Raw genomic sequence first — 22,708 nt, 5'->3', positions numbered from 1 at the left:
GGAATCATATAATTACAGTTGTAAACAAGAAAGTAAAAATCTTAGTAAAGAAGGTTTTTTATTTGTTGTTGTTTTTTGAGACAGGTTTTTCCCTGTGTATCCCTAGATGTCCTGGAACTCTCTAGACCAGGATAGCCTCGAGGTCAGAAATCTACCTGCCTCTGCCTCCTGAATGCTAAAAGAATTTTCCTATGAAATAGAATAAATGAGGGTTATTTGTTACTTTGTGAATTAGAAATTTGCAGAGAATAAACTGGATGAACTCTGTGATAAGGGTCTTTTATGCTGTTTTGTGTTTTGTATCATATTTTACCAGTAAATTTTTGTCAAATGTTAGTTTCGTAATTGGGAGCCCCAAAGCAGTTGTTCTCAATTTGTGGGTCATGACCCATTTGGGGTCAAATGACTCATGGTTCACCTAAGACTATTGGAAAATACAGATATTTACATTACGATTTCATAGCGGTAGTAAAATTAGTGTTAAGAAATAGCAATGAAAATTTTATGATTGGAGGTCACCATAACCTGAGGAACTGTATTAAAAAGTCATAGAATTAACAAAGGTTGAGGACTACTGTTTTAGTGGAATGGTAAACGCTTTTATATTTTGTATTTTGCAGTGGCTTCGTGTTTATCGCATTTGCTGATTGGCCTCCCCCCCCCTCTTTAATACATAGTGAATTTATATATAGTCCACCAAAATCAGGGAATAGTATAGTTAGGTTTTACTATTGCTTTCAATTTTTTTCTTGCTCTCACAGTGTAGCACTGGGTGGTCTGGTACTCGCTGTATAAATTCAACTTTGTAGGGCTGGAGAGATGGCTCAGTGGTTAAGAGCATTGCCTGCTCTTCCCAAAGGTCCTGAGTTCAATTCCCGGCAACCACATGGTGGCTCACAACCATCTGTAAAGAGGTCTGGTGCCCTCTTCTGGCCTGCAGACATGCACACAGACAGAATATTGTATACATAATAAATAAATAAATATAAAAATTCAACTTTGTATTTTTAAAAATATAGGAATTTCACTTTAAATCTAATGTATAATTTTTGAAAGGGTTCAACTTTATTATATAATATATATTAATGTTTTTCTCTCACAAATGAAAAAATATAACAGTTTTAGAAGTCCTTCTTTTCCTGATAATTGTGTCAGACACTAAAAGTTTAGTCATACTTTGTGAAAGGAGAAATAGAATAAAACATCTTACTTTAAGAATGAGTTTTAAGGCTCCAAAGCTACAGAGAAACCCTATCTCGAAAAACCAAAAAAAAAAAAAAAAAAAAAAAGAAAGAATGAGTTTTAAATTTTAATTTTGGAAATACTTCTTGTCTATTAAAATATGTTGGGGGCAAGAATTTAATATTCCCTGTCTCCCACTCTTTCAAAAATACAAGGGCCTAGCATGGTGTTACATATCTTCAGTCTCCAGCAGTTGTGAGTTAGAGGAAGACACATGTGAGTTTGTGGCTATTTTGATTTACATAGTGAGTTTCAAGCCATCTAGAGTTACATATTGAGACTATCTCCATAACAAAAACACAACCCCCCCCCACCCCCCGCCCAACAACAACAGCAAAACACCAAACCAAAGATTTTTGATGTACTGGGTAAGACCCGTCCAGTATGTTCATGTACAATTTTACATGGGGAAAACATGGATTCTAGGTTGTTGTGTTTTGTTTGTTTGTTTTACCCTGATAAAAGCTATGAAAACTATATTGTGTTCAGGATTATGTAAAGTAAGATCAGAAACACTAATACAGATCCTGGCTTGTTGTAGATGGTTATTGCTGCCACTTTCTTTTGTTTTTTAATTTATTTAAACATTGAATCCAGTTCCTGTTTTGTGGGAAGGCATATTTCTGACATACAAATAAACCAGCAGATAAAGATGGTGTGATGGAAGTCTTGTGTACTGTGTACACGAAGAGAACATAGTTGGTGGGACTAGTGTGTCAGCAAAAGTTTCACAAAGATGAGTTCTGACTCATGTCTTTTAAATTAGGTTTGTGTTTGTAGTTCTGATCTGGGAATTAGAAGATATTCCAGATGAGGTGTATGTTAATAATGCATCCATTTTAGTATCAGTTTTACAATTTATCATAGAAAGGGAAAACAATCTTAAAATCTCTTAGTTACAGCTTGAACAGTGTTTTCTTAAGTGTGTGATGGGGTAATAGTATTTACAATTATTTTCTGTTGAGTACTCTGTCAGACTCCTTGTTTACAAGATCTGCCATCTTACTGCTTACAGTGAATGTATTGCTATTTGATGGAGAGGATTGATACTGTTTTTTCTAGTAAGTTTACTGATTTTCTTAAGTTAAAACTTCATTGCTTTTAAATAATAGCTCTTGTAGGAAGTGCTTTACACTTTACAGCTAATATAAAGGAGAGTCGTTGTATTAGTGTAGAAAACAATCTTTTAAAAACAATGTTTATAATCAATTGTCAGATCTTAAATTTGCTAGATTATATCTAACACTTTTCTAATGAAATACGTTAGATATATGAAAGCATAATGTATGTTTCCATGATGTATGTTACTCTGTGAAACGCTTTTCACTTTTGTGTGCATACATATGTAATATACAGACTCAGAATTTCAGAATAACATACGTTCCCTTTGTGAAGCTTTTTACTGAAGATTGAAATGGTGATCATTTGGAAAACTACTGATTTAAAATACTTCATGAGTAAGGGGGAAAATGCACCATGCAGGGCCCTGGGATTGATTCCTAACACCACACATAATATTTCAACAGAGTTAAGTTTAAACATTTCAAAGAATTATGCCTTATGAATTTAGTAAAAATGAATGTTGTTTTATTCTGTTACTAGAAATCAGCCAAAATAACACCATGTGCGCTTTGCAAATCATTGAGATCCTCAGCAGAAATGATTGAGAATACCAATAGCTTGGGGAAGACAGAACTTTTCTGTTCTGTTAATTGCTTATCTGCTTACAGAGTTAAAATGGTTACTTCTGCAGGTAATACTGCTTTCATAAACTATAAAATGTAATAGTTGGGAAATTAGTTACTACTTTTTTGCTGACCCAAATTTTTGTCTAAATTTAGTTGATTTTTAGGGCAATTATATTTCACATTTTTATTGTAAAATATTACCTGTTATCTTATTTATTGCTTACCTATTTATGCATCCCCCTTACTGAATGGATTACAGATTCCCTCTTTAATGTATCTTCATTGTCCACATCCAATATATTTTAATATCCATTTATTTTATAATTCCAGGGTAGATTATGACTATTTAAAAACTTAAAACTTTTAAATGTTCAGTTAGTTTTTGATAGATGTGGCATGATTGAGGTTAGCTTCAGTTCCTATAGCTTAACCTAAAAATTGAATTTTTGTCTATGATACTTAATTCCTCATAGGTTCATGTGTGACTCATAGCTTTTACTTTCATTTGCTAAGGTGTACAAGTTCAGTGTAACAGTTGTAAAACCTCAGCAATCCCTCAGTATCATCTAGCCATGTCAGATGGAAGTATACGCAACTTCTGCAGCTACAGTTGTGTGGTAGCTTTCCAGGTAGGACTTCGGGAATCTTCCTCTTCTTCAGTCAGTGACTCACCTACTGTAGTAGTACAAACATACTGTACCAGGGTTGTCTGTTTCTGTTACAGCTTTTCAGCGTAGAAGTCACTTAACTGTCCTCCATAAAATTAAATCACTGTTGGGAGAATAGTAGTTTTGAAGATTATTAGATTATTTTTCTCTATAAGTGAGGCTTGCCCCATTCAGTTTTAAGGTGTTCAATGCCAAGGAAGCTAGCTTGTTGCATTACTAGAGCCTTGCTTGGCATACATAGGGGCATAATTCCTATTTCTTCAACAAGTGGTTAAAGAGACCTATTTTTATTGTTTTACTTTTTCAGAATTTGTTCAACAAACCAACTGGAGTGAATTCTTCAGTAGTGCCCTTGTCTCAGGGCCAAGTAATTGTGAGCATCCCTACAGGTTCAGCAGGTTCTGCAGGTGGAGGGAATACTCCTGCTGTGTCCCCAACCTCCATCAACAGCTCTGCTGCAGCTGGTCTCCAGCGGCTTGCTGCTCAGTCCCAGCATGTTGGGTTTGCACGAAGTGTGGTAAAGCTTAGGTGTCAACACTGTAATCGTCTTTTTGCCACAAAACCAGAGCTTCTTGACTACAAGGTAAGTGTGAGCTTATAGCTGCTATGGTTGCTTGTGTACATAGGAGTGTAAGGGGGAGGATTGTGAGTTTAAAATCAACTGTGGTTCCTCACTGTGAACCTCTTTCTACAAAATACAAAGGAAATAGAACAAGAAAGTATAGATTCATAAGAGTTTGAATATAAATGGTTATGTCTGTAAATATATTTTTATTTTCTATCTTAAAATTGTACTGTTTGGGCCGGGCGGTGGTGGCGCACACCTTTAATCCCAGCACTCGGGAGGCAGAGGCAGGCGGATCTCTGTGAGTTCGAGACCAGCCTGGTCTACAAGAGCTAGTTCCAGGACAGGAACCAAAAGCTACGGAGAAACCCTGTCTCGGAAAAAAAAAAATTGTACTGTTTGGGTATTTTGTTTTTGAGACATGCTTACTGTGTAGCTCTGGCTGGCCTGGAATTCAGTATGTAGACACTCGCTTTAAATTTCGAGAGATCTGTCTGTCTCTGCCTACTGAGTGCTGGGATTACAGACATGTGCTGCCTCATGGCCAACTTCATACCCTGTATTTTTGAAGGATGAAAATTTTCATAACAGACTAAATGTCTAATTACTACTTAATATTTCTTTACAGGGTAGAATGTTTCAGTTCTGTGGCAAGAACTGTTCTGATGAATATAAGAAAATCAATAATGTAATGGCAATGTGTGAATATTGTAAAATTGAGAAAATTATAAAGGAGACTGTGCGATTCTCAGGTGCTGACAAGTCATTTTGTAGTGAAGGTAAAAAGAAAAGTCATCTTACTTTTGAGCATTGGTCATGGTTTCTTCAGTAGTTGTTTACGGATTACCGTGCCAATTTATCTTGCCGGTTTATCTTTTGTACATGCTTACAAAGTCTTTTGGTAATTTGCTGTTTTTATGTAGTCTTAATTTTATACAGTTATTAAAATGACGTGAAAGAACCCCAAAGTACAATGCAGAAGACGGTAATACAGAATGTTTGACCTCATTAATTTGGAGAACTCAAAGACATTTAGGTACTCATGTCAAGATGGACATTTTTAAGTTTTCATGACATCCTAAATTTGTATTTTTGAATATAAATTGTTTGACTAGGAATATCAAAAGGAAGTTAAATTGTTTTCTTTATTTAGATGATGTGTATGTTTAAGAATGGTTCATTTGACTGTAAAATGGCAGTGTTATCCTTCTTGATCTGTGTAACACAAAATAATTACATTTCATATTACAACCTAGTGTATTTTCACATTTCAAATAAAGCACAAGCTTTATGAAACTTACTATACATGACATATATTTCAATCCACACACACAGAGTTAGTTTTGATCTTTTAATTGATTTCTTGACCTGCCTGTTGGTTAGGTCCCAGGTATGAAGATACAGTGCTATTATAAATTCTTTAAATGTAAGTAATTATTTGCCACATTATTAATTTTATCTTTCCTGACTTCATAGGTTGCAAATTGCTTTATAAACATGACTTGGGGAAACGCTGGGGAAGTCACTGTAAAATGTGCAGTTACTGTTTACAGACATCTCCCAAACTGATACAGAATAATTTGGGTGGAAAGGTGGAAGACTTCTGTTGTGAAGAATGCATGTCGAAGTATACAGTTTTGTTTTATCAGGTAAAAAAATATCATTCACATGTCTGTGTTTGGGGAGAATTAGCATTAGCTTTTCTTAATTTCATGTACAAAGAATCACTTGATTATTAAAATGTCTTTAATATTAAATATTTTGTTTCTTTGCAATTAGTACATGTGGGAGAATTTTCTATAGTAGATACAGCTGACTTATGGCATTAAATATTTTAATGATTTTTCATTTAAATAAACAAATTTGTCTTCTGTATTGTGAAGAACAGAAACCTTGCTTAAGTTGATTTTTTTGAGGTTAAGACTTTGCTGAAATAGTCTCCTTAATTTTTTTTAACTAATTAATTATTATTATTTGGGGGGGGGTTGAGACAGGGTTTCTCTGTAGCTTTGGAGCCTGTCCTGGAACTAGCTCTTATAGACCAGTCTGGTCTCGAACTTAAAGAGATCCTCCTGACTCTGCCTCCAAGTGCTGGGATTAAAGGCATGCGCCACCACCGTCTGGCTTTAAGTTGATTTTTTTTAAAAAAAAATTGTTTTTATTAATTTTTACTTTGTTACATTGATCTATTTTTGTGCACATATGTGTATGCCTGTGTGTCAGTGTAGTTACATGCATGCCTTACACATGTATGGAAAGAGGTCAGGTGAGAATATGTTGTTCCTGGAGATAGAACTCAGGTTATCAGACATGGCAGTAAGTGCCTTTACCTATTGAGCCAACTTGTAGGATCAAAACTTTGTTTTTAAATTGCTACTTACTGTGTGTTCACTAATAATATAAGTTGGTTTTTTTTAATGATGATCTCCCCTCCTTTCCTTGTGTAGTTTTTTTTTAATATTTATTATTTATACAGTGTTCTGTCTGCATGTATTCTTGCACACCAGAAGAGGGCACCAGCTCTCCTAACCGATGGGTGTGACCCACCATGTGGTTGCTGGGAATTGAACTCAGGACCCCTGAAAGAGCAAGCAGTGCTCTTAACCACTGAGCCATCTTTCCAGACCTTTAAGTTGGTTTTTAAAAAGTGATTTTTTTTTAAAATGATGCCATTGGTAGAATTGTAATGCTGCCTCAGTGGCTAAAGTCATTGCTGTACAAGTGTGACGACTAGAGTTTAGATCTTCTGCACTCACATGAAAGCCCCCATGTAATTCCAGTGCTTGGATGCTGTAGCACGAATAATAAAATCTCAGAGCAGATACTGGAGTTCAACGTGAAAATCAGAAAAGCAAAGCAACCAGACACTTGTTCTTACCTCTAACTTAGACTGAAAATGGATGATCCTTCCTTCATAAATCATCAGATTGAGACTGAGAGTGAGACCTGTCTCCTCCTGTTTTATGTTCCTCTCTAGTGCTGGGATTAAAGGCATGCACCATCCTTACCTGGCCTCTATGGCTAACTAGTGTGGCTGCTCAAATTAAAGATGTGTGCAACCACTCCCTGGCCTGTATGGTTAACTAGCATGGCTGCTTTGCACTGATTTTCAGACAAACATTATTTATTAAAACAAATAATATACCACTATAGGATGCAGAGTCTTTCAGAGCAAGCCTAGTACTAATTGATGAGCTCTGACTTCAGTTGAAAGACCACTGCTTCAGTGAATAAGATGGAGAGTGATTGAGGAAGGACCCTCCTGCCAATGTCAGTGTTGGGTCGCCACATGTTTGCCTGTGCACATTCTAAAATGTCCAACCACATGTACTAGACATACACACATACACACATTTTTAAAAAATCATTATTGTAGAAACATTCACCATTTTAGTGTAGTCGGGTTGGGGTTTATGATTTAAGTTTTATGAATAAATCAAGTATGTTATCTTGTCAGATTAAAAATACCCATATAAACAAATAGCATGTTAAATTTTGAAATTAAAAAAAATCTGTAAGTTAAGTTCTAAATTTTCTTACTTGTTATTCTGATTTATTCTGTCAGACTGTAGAGATATTTAGTTTGTTTCTTTTTTTCCCCTAAATTATTTAGTTTTACTTTATTTGTAATGGGTGTTTGCCTGCATGTGTGTCTGTGCTCCGTGTGTGCCTGGTGCCTGCAGAGTCCTGAAGAGGGCATCAAATTCCCTGGAACTGGAGACCATTATGAGCCACCATGTGGGGGCTGGGAATCGAACCTCAGTCCTCTGGAAGAGCAGCCAAGTGCTCCTATAGTTCAGCCATCTCTTCAGCCTCTGATAATTTTCCTTCTTTTCTCTCTTCATTTCTAGATGGCCAAATGTGATGGTTGCAAGAGACAGGGCAAACTCAGTGAGTCGTTGAAATGGCGAGGCGAAATAAAACACTTTTGTAACCTGCTTTGTATCTTGATGTTCTGCCATCAGCAGACTTTGTGTGACCAACCTTTACAAAACAATTCAGGTAAAATGTAACGAGTAAATGAACTTTTATCAGTGGAAGGAGTTAATTACTTTTCTTGTACAGATTAGAATATATACATTGTCAGTAATTTTACGAAATACAAATCTTAACTGTGTTCAAATACCATTAACAAGCCTGTCATGGTAGCCATTAATCCTAATGCTTGGGAACCAGAGGCAGGCAGATATCTGTGAGTTCGAGGCCGGCCTGTTCTGTATAGCCAGTTTCAGGACAGTCAGGGCTGCGTAGAGAGGTCCTGTCTCAAAACAGCAACAGCAGCACGAACGACAATAACAAAACTGAACAAATACTTTACCATTTAAATTACATCATTTCATTGAACACTCAGAATACTCACTCAACCATATTCAACTTTCTGAGAATGAATGGCATTTGCTTTTTTTAATTCTGTATACACCCTGGCTTCCATAATGATAGATTTCAGATTCTAGCAAAAGAAATAAAGACTAAATTACATGGTCCTTTAAGTATACCATATATAGTCAGGTTTGGTGGTATGTATCTCTAGTCTTACTAAGCTAGGTGATCAAGACTTCAAGGAGAGGATGAGCCGCATAGTGTGTCTGAGGCACGCCTGGACTACATCACATAGCAAGAGCTGCACGAGTCAACAACCAACAATATACATATTTAGGACATAAAATTCTAGAAGCTTTATGGTTTGGAGCACAAATTATTGCTATTTTGAAACTCAGAAGAGTCCAAGTATAGTATCCTTGTGAGAACAGGTAAGGGCTTACTCTAGAAACTCCTTAGGAAGTCCTTTACATTTAAAGGGAAGATTTAAGAAACATCTTTCTCTTAAATTCCCATTAATTCTACTTTGTAATTGTCATTGTTTGAAATTATGCCTTTGGCATTTTTGTTGCTTTTAAGTGAGACTGATGCATTTTTATCAAAGGTAAAGTACATGAGAGACTTAAGTTTCACTGATCAAAAACTAGCAGACCAAATCTGAGTAATTAAGTGGGAAAGAAAAGACACTATGCTTTACCTTAGGCAAAAGGTCAGGAAGTGATGAAATAAAATCCGAGTTATTCCTCTACTTTAGACTTACTTACTCCTTGAGGCATTGGTCTCTTCTGGTCTGTTAATTTGTATAAAACATAAGTCACACGAACTCTCTTCTTTCTTTCTCTTTTAACCAGCAAGTATTTCCATGGTTCAAGCTACATCTGCAGGGCCCCCATCACTTAGAAAAGATTCAACTCCAGTTATTGCTAATGTGGTATCGTTGGCAAGTGCTCCTGCTGCTCAGCCCACAGCAAATGCCAACAGCGTCTTACAAGGTATAGTTTGATTTGAACTGGCTTTTTTACCATTTGAGTTAAATTCTCTATATACCTCTTGGCAGCTTGCTGCACCACTAAGGGTGCACAAGTGTTTCCTCCAGTCACATCTTTTTTTTTCTTGTTTTATACTACTATTAGTATAGAAGCAAGCTATTGCTTGCTTTTACTGAATTGTGTAGAAAGTTATAGATGGTCATGACTGATAATTGGCTTTAATACTAATTTTTAAATAATTTTAATGCTTCTAAATTTATATTTTAATCTTTATTAAGGTGCAGTTCCAGCAGTAACAGCGAAAATCATTGGGGATGTAAGTTATTTTATTAATGTTATTGTATATTTCATATATGTGCACTATATATGTCTGGCTAATTATTAACAAAAGAATTGTTGAATAGAATTTCTGTTATCTAATCAAGATTTTTACATGGCATTATTTCTTTGAATGCTTAGTAGGTAATTATAAATTAATTACTGACAGTTTTTTTAATTATGCGTAATTAAAGTAAATGTACAGCGTTTGGTCATTTCATCTTACAGATTGTTATTAGCATTCTTACTCAGTGCTACTCACTCCCATTACACGCTGATCATAACTATGTTTAACTTTCTTTCACTCAACGTTGTCTACGTTGTCTTTAAAAAGATTAAAGAAGAAGATAATGAACAAAACTCCTAAATGAAACAGTGATATTTTATGAAAATGTTCCTAGCCTCTGGGCTAATTTTCATGTTTGAGTTACTTTTTAATTGTTTTTGGTGGCAAACTCTATAAATGCCTGGACCACAGTTACAGCCTTTCCTTCATGTTACATTGAGTGATCATAAGTGACTATGCTTCTAACTCAGTCAGGAAATAACAGCACTCATTTAAAACTCCCCATTGTACTGATTATCAGTATTTTACAGTAAGCTGATATCAGAGTTTTCTTTGATAAGCAAATAGAGTAAGAACATTGAGTCAGGTATGCTCCCTAAAATATTCCTTGATTGCTAGTAATATTTCAGGCATAAAATAAATCTGATTTATTAAATAGCAAATTTGCATGTCGTTTTTACTATGTAATTCCAGTGATAAGTCTTTTAAAGTTAAAATTCTAATAATTACTCAAAACATTTTGAAATTGTTTGGTTTCTGAATTTTTTCTTTTTCTTTTTTTTTTTTTAACCTAGGCAAGTACTCAAACAGATGCCCTGAAACTTCCACCTTCCCAACCTCCAAGGCTTTTGAAAAACAAGGCTTTATTGTGCAAACCCATCACACAGACGAAAGCCACTTCATGTAAACCACATACTCAAAACAAAGAATGCCAGACCGGTATGTTCCTTGGGTTTATTATTTTATTTAAGGGAAGAGATCATTGGCTTACCCTATTAGTACTGTTTTCTAGATTAGTTACTTTTATTTATTTCCCAGTGTAGTTTGTACAATGTGCCTGTGAATAAGGTATTTTTCTATTTAAAACTTAGTAAATTAGCTCAAAAAGAAGATAATTTGCCAGGTGGTGATTGCATACACCTTTAATCCCAGCACTTGGGAAGCAGAGGCAGGCAGATCTGAGTTCGAGGCCAGTCTGGTCTACAGAGTGAGAAACCCTGTCTCAGAAAAAAAAGAAAGAAACTAATTCATAAAACAGTGTTGTTTAGCATTAGCTTTAGAGTAATGTAGGTGGGATTTGAATTCAGAGATGCTTTAGTTTGCTGGGTGATGGTGGCGCACGCCTTTGATCCCAGCACTCCGGAGGCAGAGGCAGGCAGATCTCTGTGAGTTCGAGACCAGACTGGTCTACAGAGCTAGTTCCAGGACAGGCTCCAAAGCCACAGAGAAACCCTGTCTCGAAAAACCAAAAAAAAAAAAAAAAAAGAGATGCTTTAGTTTTTCAGTGTGCTCTTAAGTTTATATAACTCAATACTATTTTCTCATTTTCATATGTGTTCACTTAGTGGTGTGTATATAGCCTTGTGCTTCTTGCATGTAACACCTATCTCCATTTCTTCACATTGTCTTGAAAAGTCAGTTGCTCCAGGTGGTGTTGGCACACACCTTTAATTTCAGCACTTGAGATGCAGAGGCAGGTGGATCTCTGAGTTTGAGGATTACCAACGCTACAAAGAGAAACGCTGTCTCAAAAAACAAATAAACAAAAGTCAATTGCTCTAAGAGTGGTGATGCTTGCCTTTCAGTCTTAGCTCTCATGAGGAAGAGGAGGACAGAGCTCTGAGTTTCAGGCCTGTCTGTTATCTACATAATGAGTTCTTAGCCAGCCAGGGTTACCTGTAGAGAAACCTGTCTTAAAACAAAAAGATCAGTTGCCTTGGAAAGGTTCCATACCTTCTTAGGAGCTGTCTCTACCTCTGTACAAAATCTCTGCACTGCTTTTCTGAGTTCTGCACAAGGTAACGTCGTGTTCTTACTCAGCCTCTCCTAACAGTCATCCTGCTCGGTATGTGATCTGGGGCGAGTGACTAGAATCCCAGTGTTGTTAGCCTGTCTGCTTTTCGTTTTTGCGCAGAACCTCCATCTTGTGAATGAAAACTGATTGAAGAACAACCCCATCCTTCTGCCTACACTCACCAGGAATTTAGCCCCTAATGAGAAATGTTAGGGACTTACCCTTTCCTAGTTAGTTTTTGTTTGTTTTTAGTTTCTATTTTATGTGTGTGAATACCCTACCTACATGTATGTATGTATGTGCGTGGAAGTCAGAAGGGCATTGGATCCCTTCTGAAAGGAGTTACAAATAATTGTGAGTTGTCAGGTGGATATTGTGATTTGAACCTGAATCATCTGCAGAATAACAAGTGCTTTTAACTACTGAGCCTACTCTCCAGCCCTTGTAGTGAGTTTTAAAAGCTTTAATTGTGTCTGCAGAGACAGAGAAGTCCATTCTTCTTGACACAGCTAGCCAGAGTTAAGTAATATTTCAAGTTGTGCTGAGCTGAGCTTAAATGCTGGAGCAGGTAGTCACTGGAATATCATAAACTCACTATTCTTAGAATTAAAAATTTCCAGGCCCCTTTAATTCCAGCACTCAGGAGGCAGAGGCGGGTGGATCTTTGAGTTCGAGGCCAGCCTGATCTACAAGAGCTAGTTCTAGGACAGGCTCTAAAACTATAGCAAACCGTGTCTCAAAAAACCAAGAAAAAACTAATTTCCATTTGTTTTGCACATTCAAGACAGTTGCCCACAAATTCTTTTCATAGCCTTCATCTTCTTTGCTTGTCTCGATAGCCTCTCTTAATGCCAACCACAGGTCCTAGAGTTTTTAAACTAGAAAGGAATTCTAGATGGAAAGTTGTCATCATATAGGCCGTTGTTCCCAAACAGTGAATATACATATTCCCTGAAATTTACTTGAAAGGTTTCTTTCAGTAGAGTTGACTCATTCTTTGTCTTACCTGTGTGGGCATGCATGTGCCGTGGAGAGTGTGTCAGAGGACATGCTTCCGTGACATAGTTGGTTCTCTCCTGAGAATTATCATCATATTTTTGAAGAACCTTCTCACTATTTTTCTAATGGTCATACTAATTTGTAGTGCCCACCAGGAATATTAGAGGGTCCCCCCTCCTCAGTCCTCACCAGGATTTTTTTCCTTCTTTTTTGGTAGTAGTCATTCTCGCTGGGATGAAGTGGCATTTCATTTTAATTTTATAAAATTTATTTTTATTTATGTGTTTGTATGCATTCTTATGTTATTTGTACCTAGTACAAATAAACTACCACAGAAGCTAGAAGGGAGCATTGAGTTATCTGAAACTCAAGTTAGAGGTAGTTTGAACCACCTGATGCTGGTGCTGGGCACTGAATCCAAGTCCTTTTTAAGAGCAAGCAAGTACACTTTTTTGCTCAACTGTCTCTCCAACCCTGTTATTATAATTTTGATAGACATTTTCCTGGTGATCATTAGTGACAGTGAATATTTTTTTCATTTTTATTGACATAGTTACTTCCTTACAATGAAATATCCAAGTCAGCTAATTAAACAGAAAAAGTTTATTTAGCACATCATTTTGGGGGTTACACAGGCTTGGGGATGCCACCCACTCCCTGAACTCAGTTACCACATGGTGTGAGTGATATTGAGATGAGTATCTGTGGGAATAAGCGATTTTCCAAGAACAGAGAAACTACTACTGTATGCTGTCTAATAAACGTGTAACCCCCCACCTCATTGATCAAGGTCCTCCTTAAGTTTCCACCGCCCACCAGCAATACCACCTGACCAGAGTCTTCAGTTAGAGTGTGCTCTTGCAGGTTATAACCATTGTGCATCCTCTTAGACCATTTGATCAATTGTAAATCAGGTTAGTTGTTCTTTTGCTCTTTATTTGCTTGAATTTCTTCTATATTTTAGATAGTAATCTTTTGTCATGCGTATAATTTGCAGATATTTTGTACATTATGTGAGGGTTTTGTGTGTGTGTGTGTGTGTGTGTGTGTGTGTGTGTGTTTGGGGTCCCCCCCCTTTTTGTGAAAGGATTTTATGGTAGCTATGGACCCAGTTCTGGACATCATTCTATAGACCAGGCTGGCCTTGAGCTCACTGAGCACCTGCCTCTGTCTCCCAAGTGCTGTGATTAAAGGTGTGCACCACCACTGACTAGCTGTAACTTACAGTCTATTAGCTCCCCAATTGTTTTTCTGTATAACATTTTGAGTTTGGTATAGTCTCTTTGGCCAATTATATGTTGTTGACACTTTCCTTAGGGTCAAACATTAAAGAAAAATCTTTCCTCAGAACAGTATCCTGAATCATTTCTCCTGTATATACTTTTAATTATTTTGCTTGCCTTGCATGAACATTTCTGATTCATTTTGGACTGATATTTTTGCGTTATGACAAATCGAGGTGTTATTCATTCTTCTACATACACATATTTAGTTCTTAGCATCATTTGTTGAATACCTGCCCTTTCTCAAATGTAAATTCTCCCCCTTTTTTGGTTTATTTTTCATTTTTGGTTTTTTGAGACAGTTATTCTGTATAGCCTTGGCTTTCCTGGAGCTCCCTTTGTAGACCATACTGTCCTTGAACTCAGAGATCTGCCTGCTTCTGCCTCTCAAGTGCTGGAATTAAAGGTGTGTGCTGCCTGACACAAATTCTCTCCTTTTAAGATAGAATTTCGTTAAATTGTTTCTAACTCTTTTTCTGTGTGTGCTTTTTTTCATTAGAAGATACTCCAAGTGAGCCCCAGGTTATGGTGGTACCAGTCCCTGTGCCAGTGTTTGTTCCTATACCTCTTCATCTTTATACTCAGTATACTCCTGTCCCCTTTGGGATTCCAGTTCCTGTGAGTAATTATTGAAAGATTAAATCTAATTTAACTTGCATTTTCCTCATTTATAATTTTACAGCTGTGTAATGAAATGTTTTACTTGTTGGTAAAATATACCTGATTTTGTTTGATGGCTGTTATATTCCTGTTGTTATTTATTATGGAGAATGTAGAAGATTTCTTTTGCTCATACTTTATCTTTTGAAAGAACATTATGATGTAGCATGTTGGCTCGCAACTGTAATCCCAGCACTTGTGAGGCTGAGGGAGGAGGATTGAAGCCACCCGAAGGTCAGCCTGGGCTATATAGCATGCTCCACGCCAGTTTTGGTTAGAGTCAGACTTTGCCTCAAAATAACAAAACAAGTACTTGAGAGATTCAGAGGACTTGGGTTTTATTCCTAGTACCCATATAGTGGCGCAGCCATTTGTGAATCCAGTTAGTTCCAGGGGATCTGCTGCCTTCCTCTGACCTCTGTGAGTTTCAGGCATGCATGTGGTACACATACTAATATGTAGGTAAAACATTCATACAAATAAAGTAAATCCACGGTTAATAAAAACTCAGAGGCAGATATTAGTATTAAACCTGAAGGTCAGAAAAGCAAAATAGCCAGCCGCTAGATCTTAACCTCTACCTCAGTCTGAAATGGTGAACCTGCCTCCAGGAATCTCAGAATGAGACTGAGACTGAGAGCTGTCTCCTCCCATTTCATAATCCTCTCTGTTTCACAGATTAAGGTCATACACACCTACCACCTGGTTTCTGTGGCTACTGGGATTATACGTGTGTGTTATTGCTGCCTGGTCTTTAATGCTAGCCAGTGTGACTATTTTACTTTCTGATCTTTGGGCAAGCTTTTTTTTTTTAATTAAAATACAAATGAAATGCCTCTGCATTTCCCTTTTTGTCTAAAATTTAAAAAAGGCTATAACTGATGTAAGAAAAATGATTTACAATAAATACAATAACCAAATACAATATATACAGGCAAAAGTATATCAATATATCTAGTCCATTTGCATTTGATAAATTCAGAGAAAATGCTCCATATCTATCTTATATTGATGAGTCCTAAGTCTTGTACCTAATTTACTTTCTATCACAACTAGCTTTCTGTGTCAGGTAAACAAGGAAAACTATAACTATCTAGTAGTCTTCAACTTCCTCAGAGACCCAAGAAGGAAATAATATTAACTAAGTAAGCAGGAAGTGCAAGCAAGCTACTTCCAAAACATGTGAGTAATGACAGAAACAGCTGGTTGCCTGAACAGTCACCCAAAGTTCCTCTGTAACATTGGGGCATCCATCTTCAGCCTACAGGTCTAGCATATCTGGCAGACTTCTGTGAGACAGGATATTCTGAAGTGCTGTCCTTGTCTTGACAATGTTTGGTAGTCACTTTCTTTAGTGTCCTGCTTGTCTAATTAGGACACCATACTGTTAGCAGTCTAGACAAGGGCATTCTCTTTTTAGTGGCTTGTATGTGCCACAAAAAAGGTAAACTCCATGTGGAGTTTCTTTCATGCTGCCTATTCTCTGAAGTAGATTGGTGCTGTCAGGAGTAGACATGTCTCATTTTCACAAAAAAGAGCCTTTGTTATTAAAACATCTTAAATTGCCATATTCTGTACATCTCTGAAAATGCCATATTCTATACATCTCTAAAGTGTTTGAAGATGAACTGTCTATCTAAAATATATCTTTTTTTAAAAATTATTTATTTATTATGTATATAATATTCTGTGTGTATGCCTGCAGGCCAGAAGAGGGCGCCAAACCTCTTTACAAATGGTTGTGAACCACCATGTGGTTGACTGGGAATTGAACTCAGGACCTTTGGAAGAGTAGGCAATGCTCTTAACCACTAAGCCATCTCTCCAGCCCCCTAAAATATATCTTTATTTGACCTTGAAAACATACCTAATGTGACTATAAGTTTGATTATAATGGGTGACTTATTACTAACCTGCATTTCCTTATTATCCTGAACAGTTGGTAATAATAAACTTTCAAAGACTAGAAATTTACATTACATTGTTAAATGAGCTGTATATAAGAGTAGAAATGTATGTACAGTATGTTTTAACAAAATCTCAAATTTTATCAATATACAATCTTTGTATACAATATGTGAAAGTCCAATCCAGTGTAAAACATTTAAAACTAATAGTTGCATTTTAAAAGTAGATTCAATAATCTTCCTTTTTATTTTATCATTTCTATATCCTCCTTTTTCTTTTCAGAGTAGGTTCCATTATCTATCCTTTTGTCCTGTCATATCTGTATCCCTTTTTTTTCTTTTTCTTTTCAAAACAAGAACCTTGAATCTCATTTCCTTGTGTAGCTTTTTTTCCTGACCATTTTCCATAACAACTTGTAACCAACACACTAAACAAAGAGAAACATCCATAATCCATTTTTTGGGGAAAATGGGCATAGTTTTCTAGACTAATTCCTGCTGATTTTGGCCATTGATAATCTTACGAGGACCCAAAGAAAATTTAGGATTATGTTCACGTCCTAACTTGAGTATTCTGTGAGGCTGGATCATCTCAGCCAGCGGTCTTGAAGCTGTTCTGAATGTAGAACTTAGGAAACTCCAACTGAGGTGCTCAGAAACGTTGGATCATCTGGGCTATCTGCTCCTATCAGATTTTTTTTATATTTATTTATTTATTATGTATACAATATTCTGTCTGAATCCCTGAAGGCCAGAAGAGGGCGCCAGACCTCTTTACATGGTTGTGAGCCACCATGTGGTTGCTGGGAATTGAACTCAGGACCTTTGGAAGAGCAGGCAATGCTCTTAACCACTGAGCCATCTCTCCAGCCCCTCCTATCAGATTTTTCAGAGGGTCTTCCTCATTCGGACCTTATTTTTAGCAAAATCTCTTCTCCCAAGTAACATATCTTTTGACTAAAATTTTGTAGTCAAGGCATTTTCAAAATACATAGTCTGCATTTATAATCAAATGTCTTTTAGCAGCTGTTGCTCCTTCCTCAACAGTCAGAAAATTCAAGGACAACACAATAACATACAATATCCTGATACTCTGTGTATTTTCCATATTTACATGGAAGCTAACCTGGGCAGAAGGGAGCTGGGAGTTCCAGTTTCTCTTCTAAACCCAGGTGGCTAGGTTTGGGTTCGGCTCCGGCCTGTACTAGTGGTTATAAAGCCTCAGGCAAATGACTTTTTTGTGAATTTGTACTTCAGAGGTTGGGTGCCTAATGTAGCACAATTAATAAAAACTCAGAGGCAGATATTGGGGTTAAACCTGAAGGTCAGAAAAGCAAAACAGACAGCCACTGGCTCTTAACCTCTGCCTCAGTCTGAAATGGTGATCCTGCCTCCAGGAATCTCAGAATGAGACTGAGAACTGTCTCCTCCTGTTTTATAATCCTCTCTAGTTCTTGGATTAAGGGCAGGCACCACTACCTCCTTGTTTTTTTGGCAAACTGATGTGACTACTGGGATTAAAGGTGTGTATCATTGCTGCCTGGTCTATAAGGCTGGCCAGTGTGACTGTTTTACTTTTCTGATCTTCGGGCAAGCTTTGTTTATTAAAATACAAATGAAATGCCACTACTAAAAAAGGTAGTGAGATCATTCAAATAGAAAAGAAAAATTTGAAACTATGAATGTTAGAATCCTGAATTATGGGCCAGCATGGTCATTGAACTGGTAATGGTGCTTCCTGTTCAGTTAAGCAAGGCTACTGATCTGAGTTCAGTCCCTTGAACTTTAGTAAAAGTGGAAAGATTGAACTGACTCCATACATTGTCCTCTGACCATGGCACACATTTCCAGAGAACATGCTAAAACATAATGATAATGATGATGATAAATGAAATAAAAATTAAAAGAGTTCTGAAGTGTAGTACAGGTAAAAGAAGGTACCCATCACTATTACTCACTTTTTATTAAATATATTTCTCATTTAACAGTTTGGAAAATGTGAAGCAAGAAATATAAACAAAACTGATTTTTATGTTGTAGAATTATTCTTTTGAAGGATTCAGAAGGACTTCGTTGAGTATCCAGAAAAGTACTTACTACTTATTTATTTATTTTTTAATTGTTTTTAGTTTTCAGAAAGAATTTCAATATGTAGTTGTGACTGTTTGTAGAAACACTATGTAATTCAGACTGGCCTCAAACTCACAGAGGTCCACCTACCTCTGCCTTCCATGTTCTGGGTTTTAAGGCTTGTGACACCCTGCCCACCTTGTTTACTTATTTTTAATCATCTTTCTTGCTTATTTTTATTTTAATCATTCTAGCCATATAAAAATGAACTACCAAGATTCATAATTTCAGCAATGAAAGTATCTTTTTTTCATTATTTTAATATTTATACCAGTTTTTACAGATTCTGACAACAAACCTATTGTGTAAGAAATTCTAGGGGCAGGGGTTGAAGAGATAGCTCAGTGGTTAAGAGCACTGTCTATTCTCTCAGAGGACCCAAGTTCTATTCCCAGCATCCATACGGCAGCTCACAACTTTCTGTGACTCCAGTTCCTGGGGACCTAACACCCACAGGAAAAGACCAATGCACATAAAATAAAAATAAATTTAAAAAAATTTTAAAATATGAAATCCTTAGTGGTTTGGGGGGAGGCTAAGTCAGTAAAGTGCTTGTTATGCAAGCACAATGCTTCACGTTCAAAGTCCAGCATTGATGTAAAAACCACACATAATTGTATCCTATAATCCCAGTGCTTGAAAGTCAGAGACAGGAAGATGCCTGGAGCTTGTTGACTAGGCAAACCAGTCGGCCATCTCTGTGTTTAGTGGCAGACCATGTCTTGTAAAAATATGATAGTGAACAGTTTTGTGTGTGTACACACACGGAAAAAAAGCCTTTGGTTCTTGTTCTTTCAGTTGCCTGTTCCCATGCTTATTCCATCCTCTGCGGATAATGAAGATAAAGCTACTGAGAGTATTGAAGACATTAAAGAAAAGCTTCCAACACATCCATTTGAAGCCGATCTCCTTGAGATGGCAGAAATGATTGCAGAGGATGAAGAGAAGGAGAAGAGTCTATCCCAAGGAGGTTGGTGTTGTCTTTAAAGATTTTTTTAAAAGCTCATCTTTAGTTCTACAATTTACTTTAATCTGAAGTAATTTTCAATTTCATCTTATTTTTGTATTTTAATCCTTATATCCAAACCTATGTTCCATGCACATAATTCCTAATCTATAATCAACAGCATGCTGATATTACTAAACAGAAGCATAGGACAGAAAGCCTGTTGGCTCAGTTGCCTATAGAGAGATCTGATTCTGTTAGTTTGGAATAATGATGATGATAATAGATGACATTTATTCTTGTGTGCTCCTCATAGTCAAGTGTATTGTATGTTTTCCTGCATTTAGTCTTCTGAACCAGCCTGTGAAGGGAGTATTGCCTAATTAACATTTCTCATATTGAAATAGGATGTTAGTTTTGTACTGGCTATTTTATATCTATCTATCTATCTATCTATCTATCTATCTATCTATCTATCTATCTATCTATCTATCTATTAGTTTTGTACTGGCTATTTTATATCTATATATCTATATCTATCTATCTATCTATCTATTTATCTATCTATATATATATAGAGAGAGAGTGCGCAAGTGCGCGAGTGCTAAGAGATGGTTGAACCAGGATTTGGCCCACAACACGAAAGGAACTTTCTGATAGTTTCCCAGAAAGATTTCTAATCTTGATTGTATCATCTTAACTTATAGTTACAGGAAAATATAGAGAAAATTCAGTTGCTGAAATATGAAGCACAAAAGCATTTTCATATGTTATAAATGAACTAAATAATGTTTTTTGAGCCAAATACCATTTTTTGTTTTTCTTTTACTCACTGGTAGATTTTAACAACTAATGAGAGTTGAGGTTTGTTTTTTTTTTTTTTTTGTCTTTTGAAACATGGTCTCATGCAGTCCAAACTGCTCTTGAACTGCTGATCCTTCTATTCCCGTCACTCCCACTGTTACCATCGTTGGCTACCATGTACAGCTAGCTGGTGTGTTTGGTTTTACTTAATAGGTACTAGGAAAATTTTTGAGCATTATTGCACATGGAGAAACAATGCAAAGTTTCCTGTTGTGTTACCATCAGGTTTGAATCTTTCAAAGGTTTGTGGTTTTGTGTTTTGGGAAGGGGTCAGTGAGGTGGGTGGTGTTCTAGTGGTGGTTTGAGACAGAGGTTTTCTGTGTTGCCCTGACTGTCATGGAACTCATTGTGTAGACCAGGCTGGCCTTGAACTGATCTGCCTGCCACTGCCTCTGAAGTGCTGGTATTAAAGGCATGTCCCACCACCACGTGAGGATTTGTGTGAATTTTGTGCATGTAAGTATATGTCTTGTGCATGGGTTTGTGCACTTAAGGGCAATACCCGAGGAGGCCAACAGGATACCCTGGAGGTTGGGTTACAGACATTTGTAGATATTTGGAACTGAACTCGGCGATCTACAAGAGTATAATGTGCTCTTAACTGATCACATTTGTAAATCATACATACTGAATTCATTGGAAGCTTATTTATTATTATCAGTATTTCCTATGATTTTCCTCTTAATATATTAGAATATTATCCCTTTGCTTGAACAACTTTTAACTTCTGATATTATATTTAGTTTAAAAGTTGTTACAAATCATGATGATGATAAACCTTACTTTAAATTTACCTTTTGTAGACAGGCATGATAGCACATATTGATTATTCTAGCATTTGAGATGGTCAGGCAAGAGATTCATATAGGCTGAATTATATAATAGCAAAAACTAGTCTCCACAAAGGGGTGGGGCAACTTCTCCATCATATTGCTATTCAGCATTTGTTTGGGTTCTCTTTATTTTATTTATTTATTTATTTATTTATTTATGGTATTTTGAGACAGGGTTTCTCTGTAGCTTTGGTGCCTGTGCTGGAACTAGCTCTTGTAGACCAGGCTGGCCTCCAACTCACAAAGATCCACCTGCCTCTGCCTCCCAAGTGTTGGGATTAAAGGTGTGCACTACCACCGCCCAGTGGGTTCTCTGTCTTATGATGGATATCTTTGCTTTCATATATTGTTAAGTCAGAAAAGCTTTAGAAAGTAAACTAACTTCAAGATAAACATTTGGAATCACTTTAGGTAAAGTAAAGTGGTTAAGGAATACAGTAAGGAGAAATAGGATTTGGGAATAATTTCCCTTTGGTTTCAGTAAAAAACAAAAAAAAAAGCCAAAATGTTTTCCTGAGTAAGCTGAGAAAGTATTTTTTTTTTTTATGTTGAATCTCTGAACTTCATTTCAAATATCTCATTTTTCAATGAATCATGTTGGTCTCAGTTTTTTGTGCTTAATGCTCATATAACAATTATTTCTATTCTAAGTCTTTTCGGCCTTTAGAGGTAAATGTAAAAGACGTATTTAATTGGAATAATCGGGTTTTTTTTTTGCATGTGTGTCTGTGTACATGTATAACTATATAAAAGGATTTCAAATGGCAAACGAATACAAAATCAAAAGTAAAATTCCTTTCACCATGGCTTCTCTCACATTGCTACTTAGAAGTGTAAACATTGCTGACAGCATTGTTGATTTAACTTCTTTTATTACAGATGTTTCATTATATAATGAATCAGGCCTTATATATAGAAGGCTATTTACCTATTAGTGTGTTTGTCTCTATTGTGAGTAATACTTATCATGAAATCATTTTATTTGAGATGCAATGTGTTTTGTTTGCTTTTTTCTTTAGAATCTCAAACTTCTGAACAAGAACTCTTTCTAGATACCAAGATATTTGAAAAAGGTTTGTACTTACAAATATATTTTAGTTTTTAGAAATACTATGCTTTGCTAACAATAGAAACTCATAAACATTATCCTTGGGTTTAGTATTTTATAATTTTTCCTAATTTATGAGGTGCACCAAGTGACTGTCATGCTAATTT

At 36.3% G+C, this 22,708-nt stretch overlaps 1 protein-coding gene across 5 annotated transcripts in view; it reads left to right on the top strand.

The window, feature by feature from the left end:
• LOC142834129 (zinc finger MYM-type protein 4) overlaps positions 1–22,708 on the top strand; it is a 114,826-nt gene that overhangs the window by 66,440 nt on the left and 25,678 nt on the right. For 4 of the 5 annotated variants that reach the window (XM_075946255.1, XM_075946250.1, XM_075946256.1 and 1 more), the window contains 12 exons: positions 2,845–2,995; positions 3,444–3,559; positions 3,906–4,181; positions 4,792–4,942; positions 5,640–5,812; positions 8,015–8,165; positions 9,335–9,475; positions 9,751–9,788; positions 10,652–10,796; positions 14,653–14,771; positions 19,649–19,820; positions 22,513–22,566. In XM_075946255.1, coding sequence (XP_075802370.1) covers positions 2,845–2,995; positions 3,444–3,559; positions 3,906–4,181; positions 4,792–4,942; positions 5,640–5,812; positions 8,015–8,165; positions 9,335–9,475; positions 9,751–9,788; positions 10,652–10,796; positions 14,653–14,771; positions 19,649–19,820; positions 22,513–22,566 — 1,687 coding nt within the window. The remainder of the gene's footprint in view (positions 1–2,844; positions 2,996–3,443; positions 3,560–3,905; positions 4,182–4,791; positions 4,943–5,639; positions 5,813–8,014; positions 8,166–9,334; positions 9,476–9,750; positions 9,789–10,651; positions 10,797–14,652; positions 14,772–19,648; positions 19,821–22,512; positions 22,567–22,708) is intronic. The other variant, XM_075946254.1, reaches the window with a different exon arrangement.

Source organism: Microtus pennsylvanicus, chromosome 13 (assembly GCF_037038515.1).
Source record: "Microtus pennsylvanicus isolate mMicPen1 chromosome 13, mMicPen1.hap1, whole genome shotgun sequence".
In the NCBI taxonomy this organism is placed as follows: domain Eukaryota; kingdom Metazoa; phylum Chordata; class Mammalia; order Rodentia; family Cricetidae; genus Microtus; species Microtus pennsylvanicus.
The sequence above is the reverse complement of the archived record's forward strand: the minus strand, read 5'-3'. Positions and strand labels throughout refer to the sequence as shown.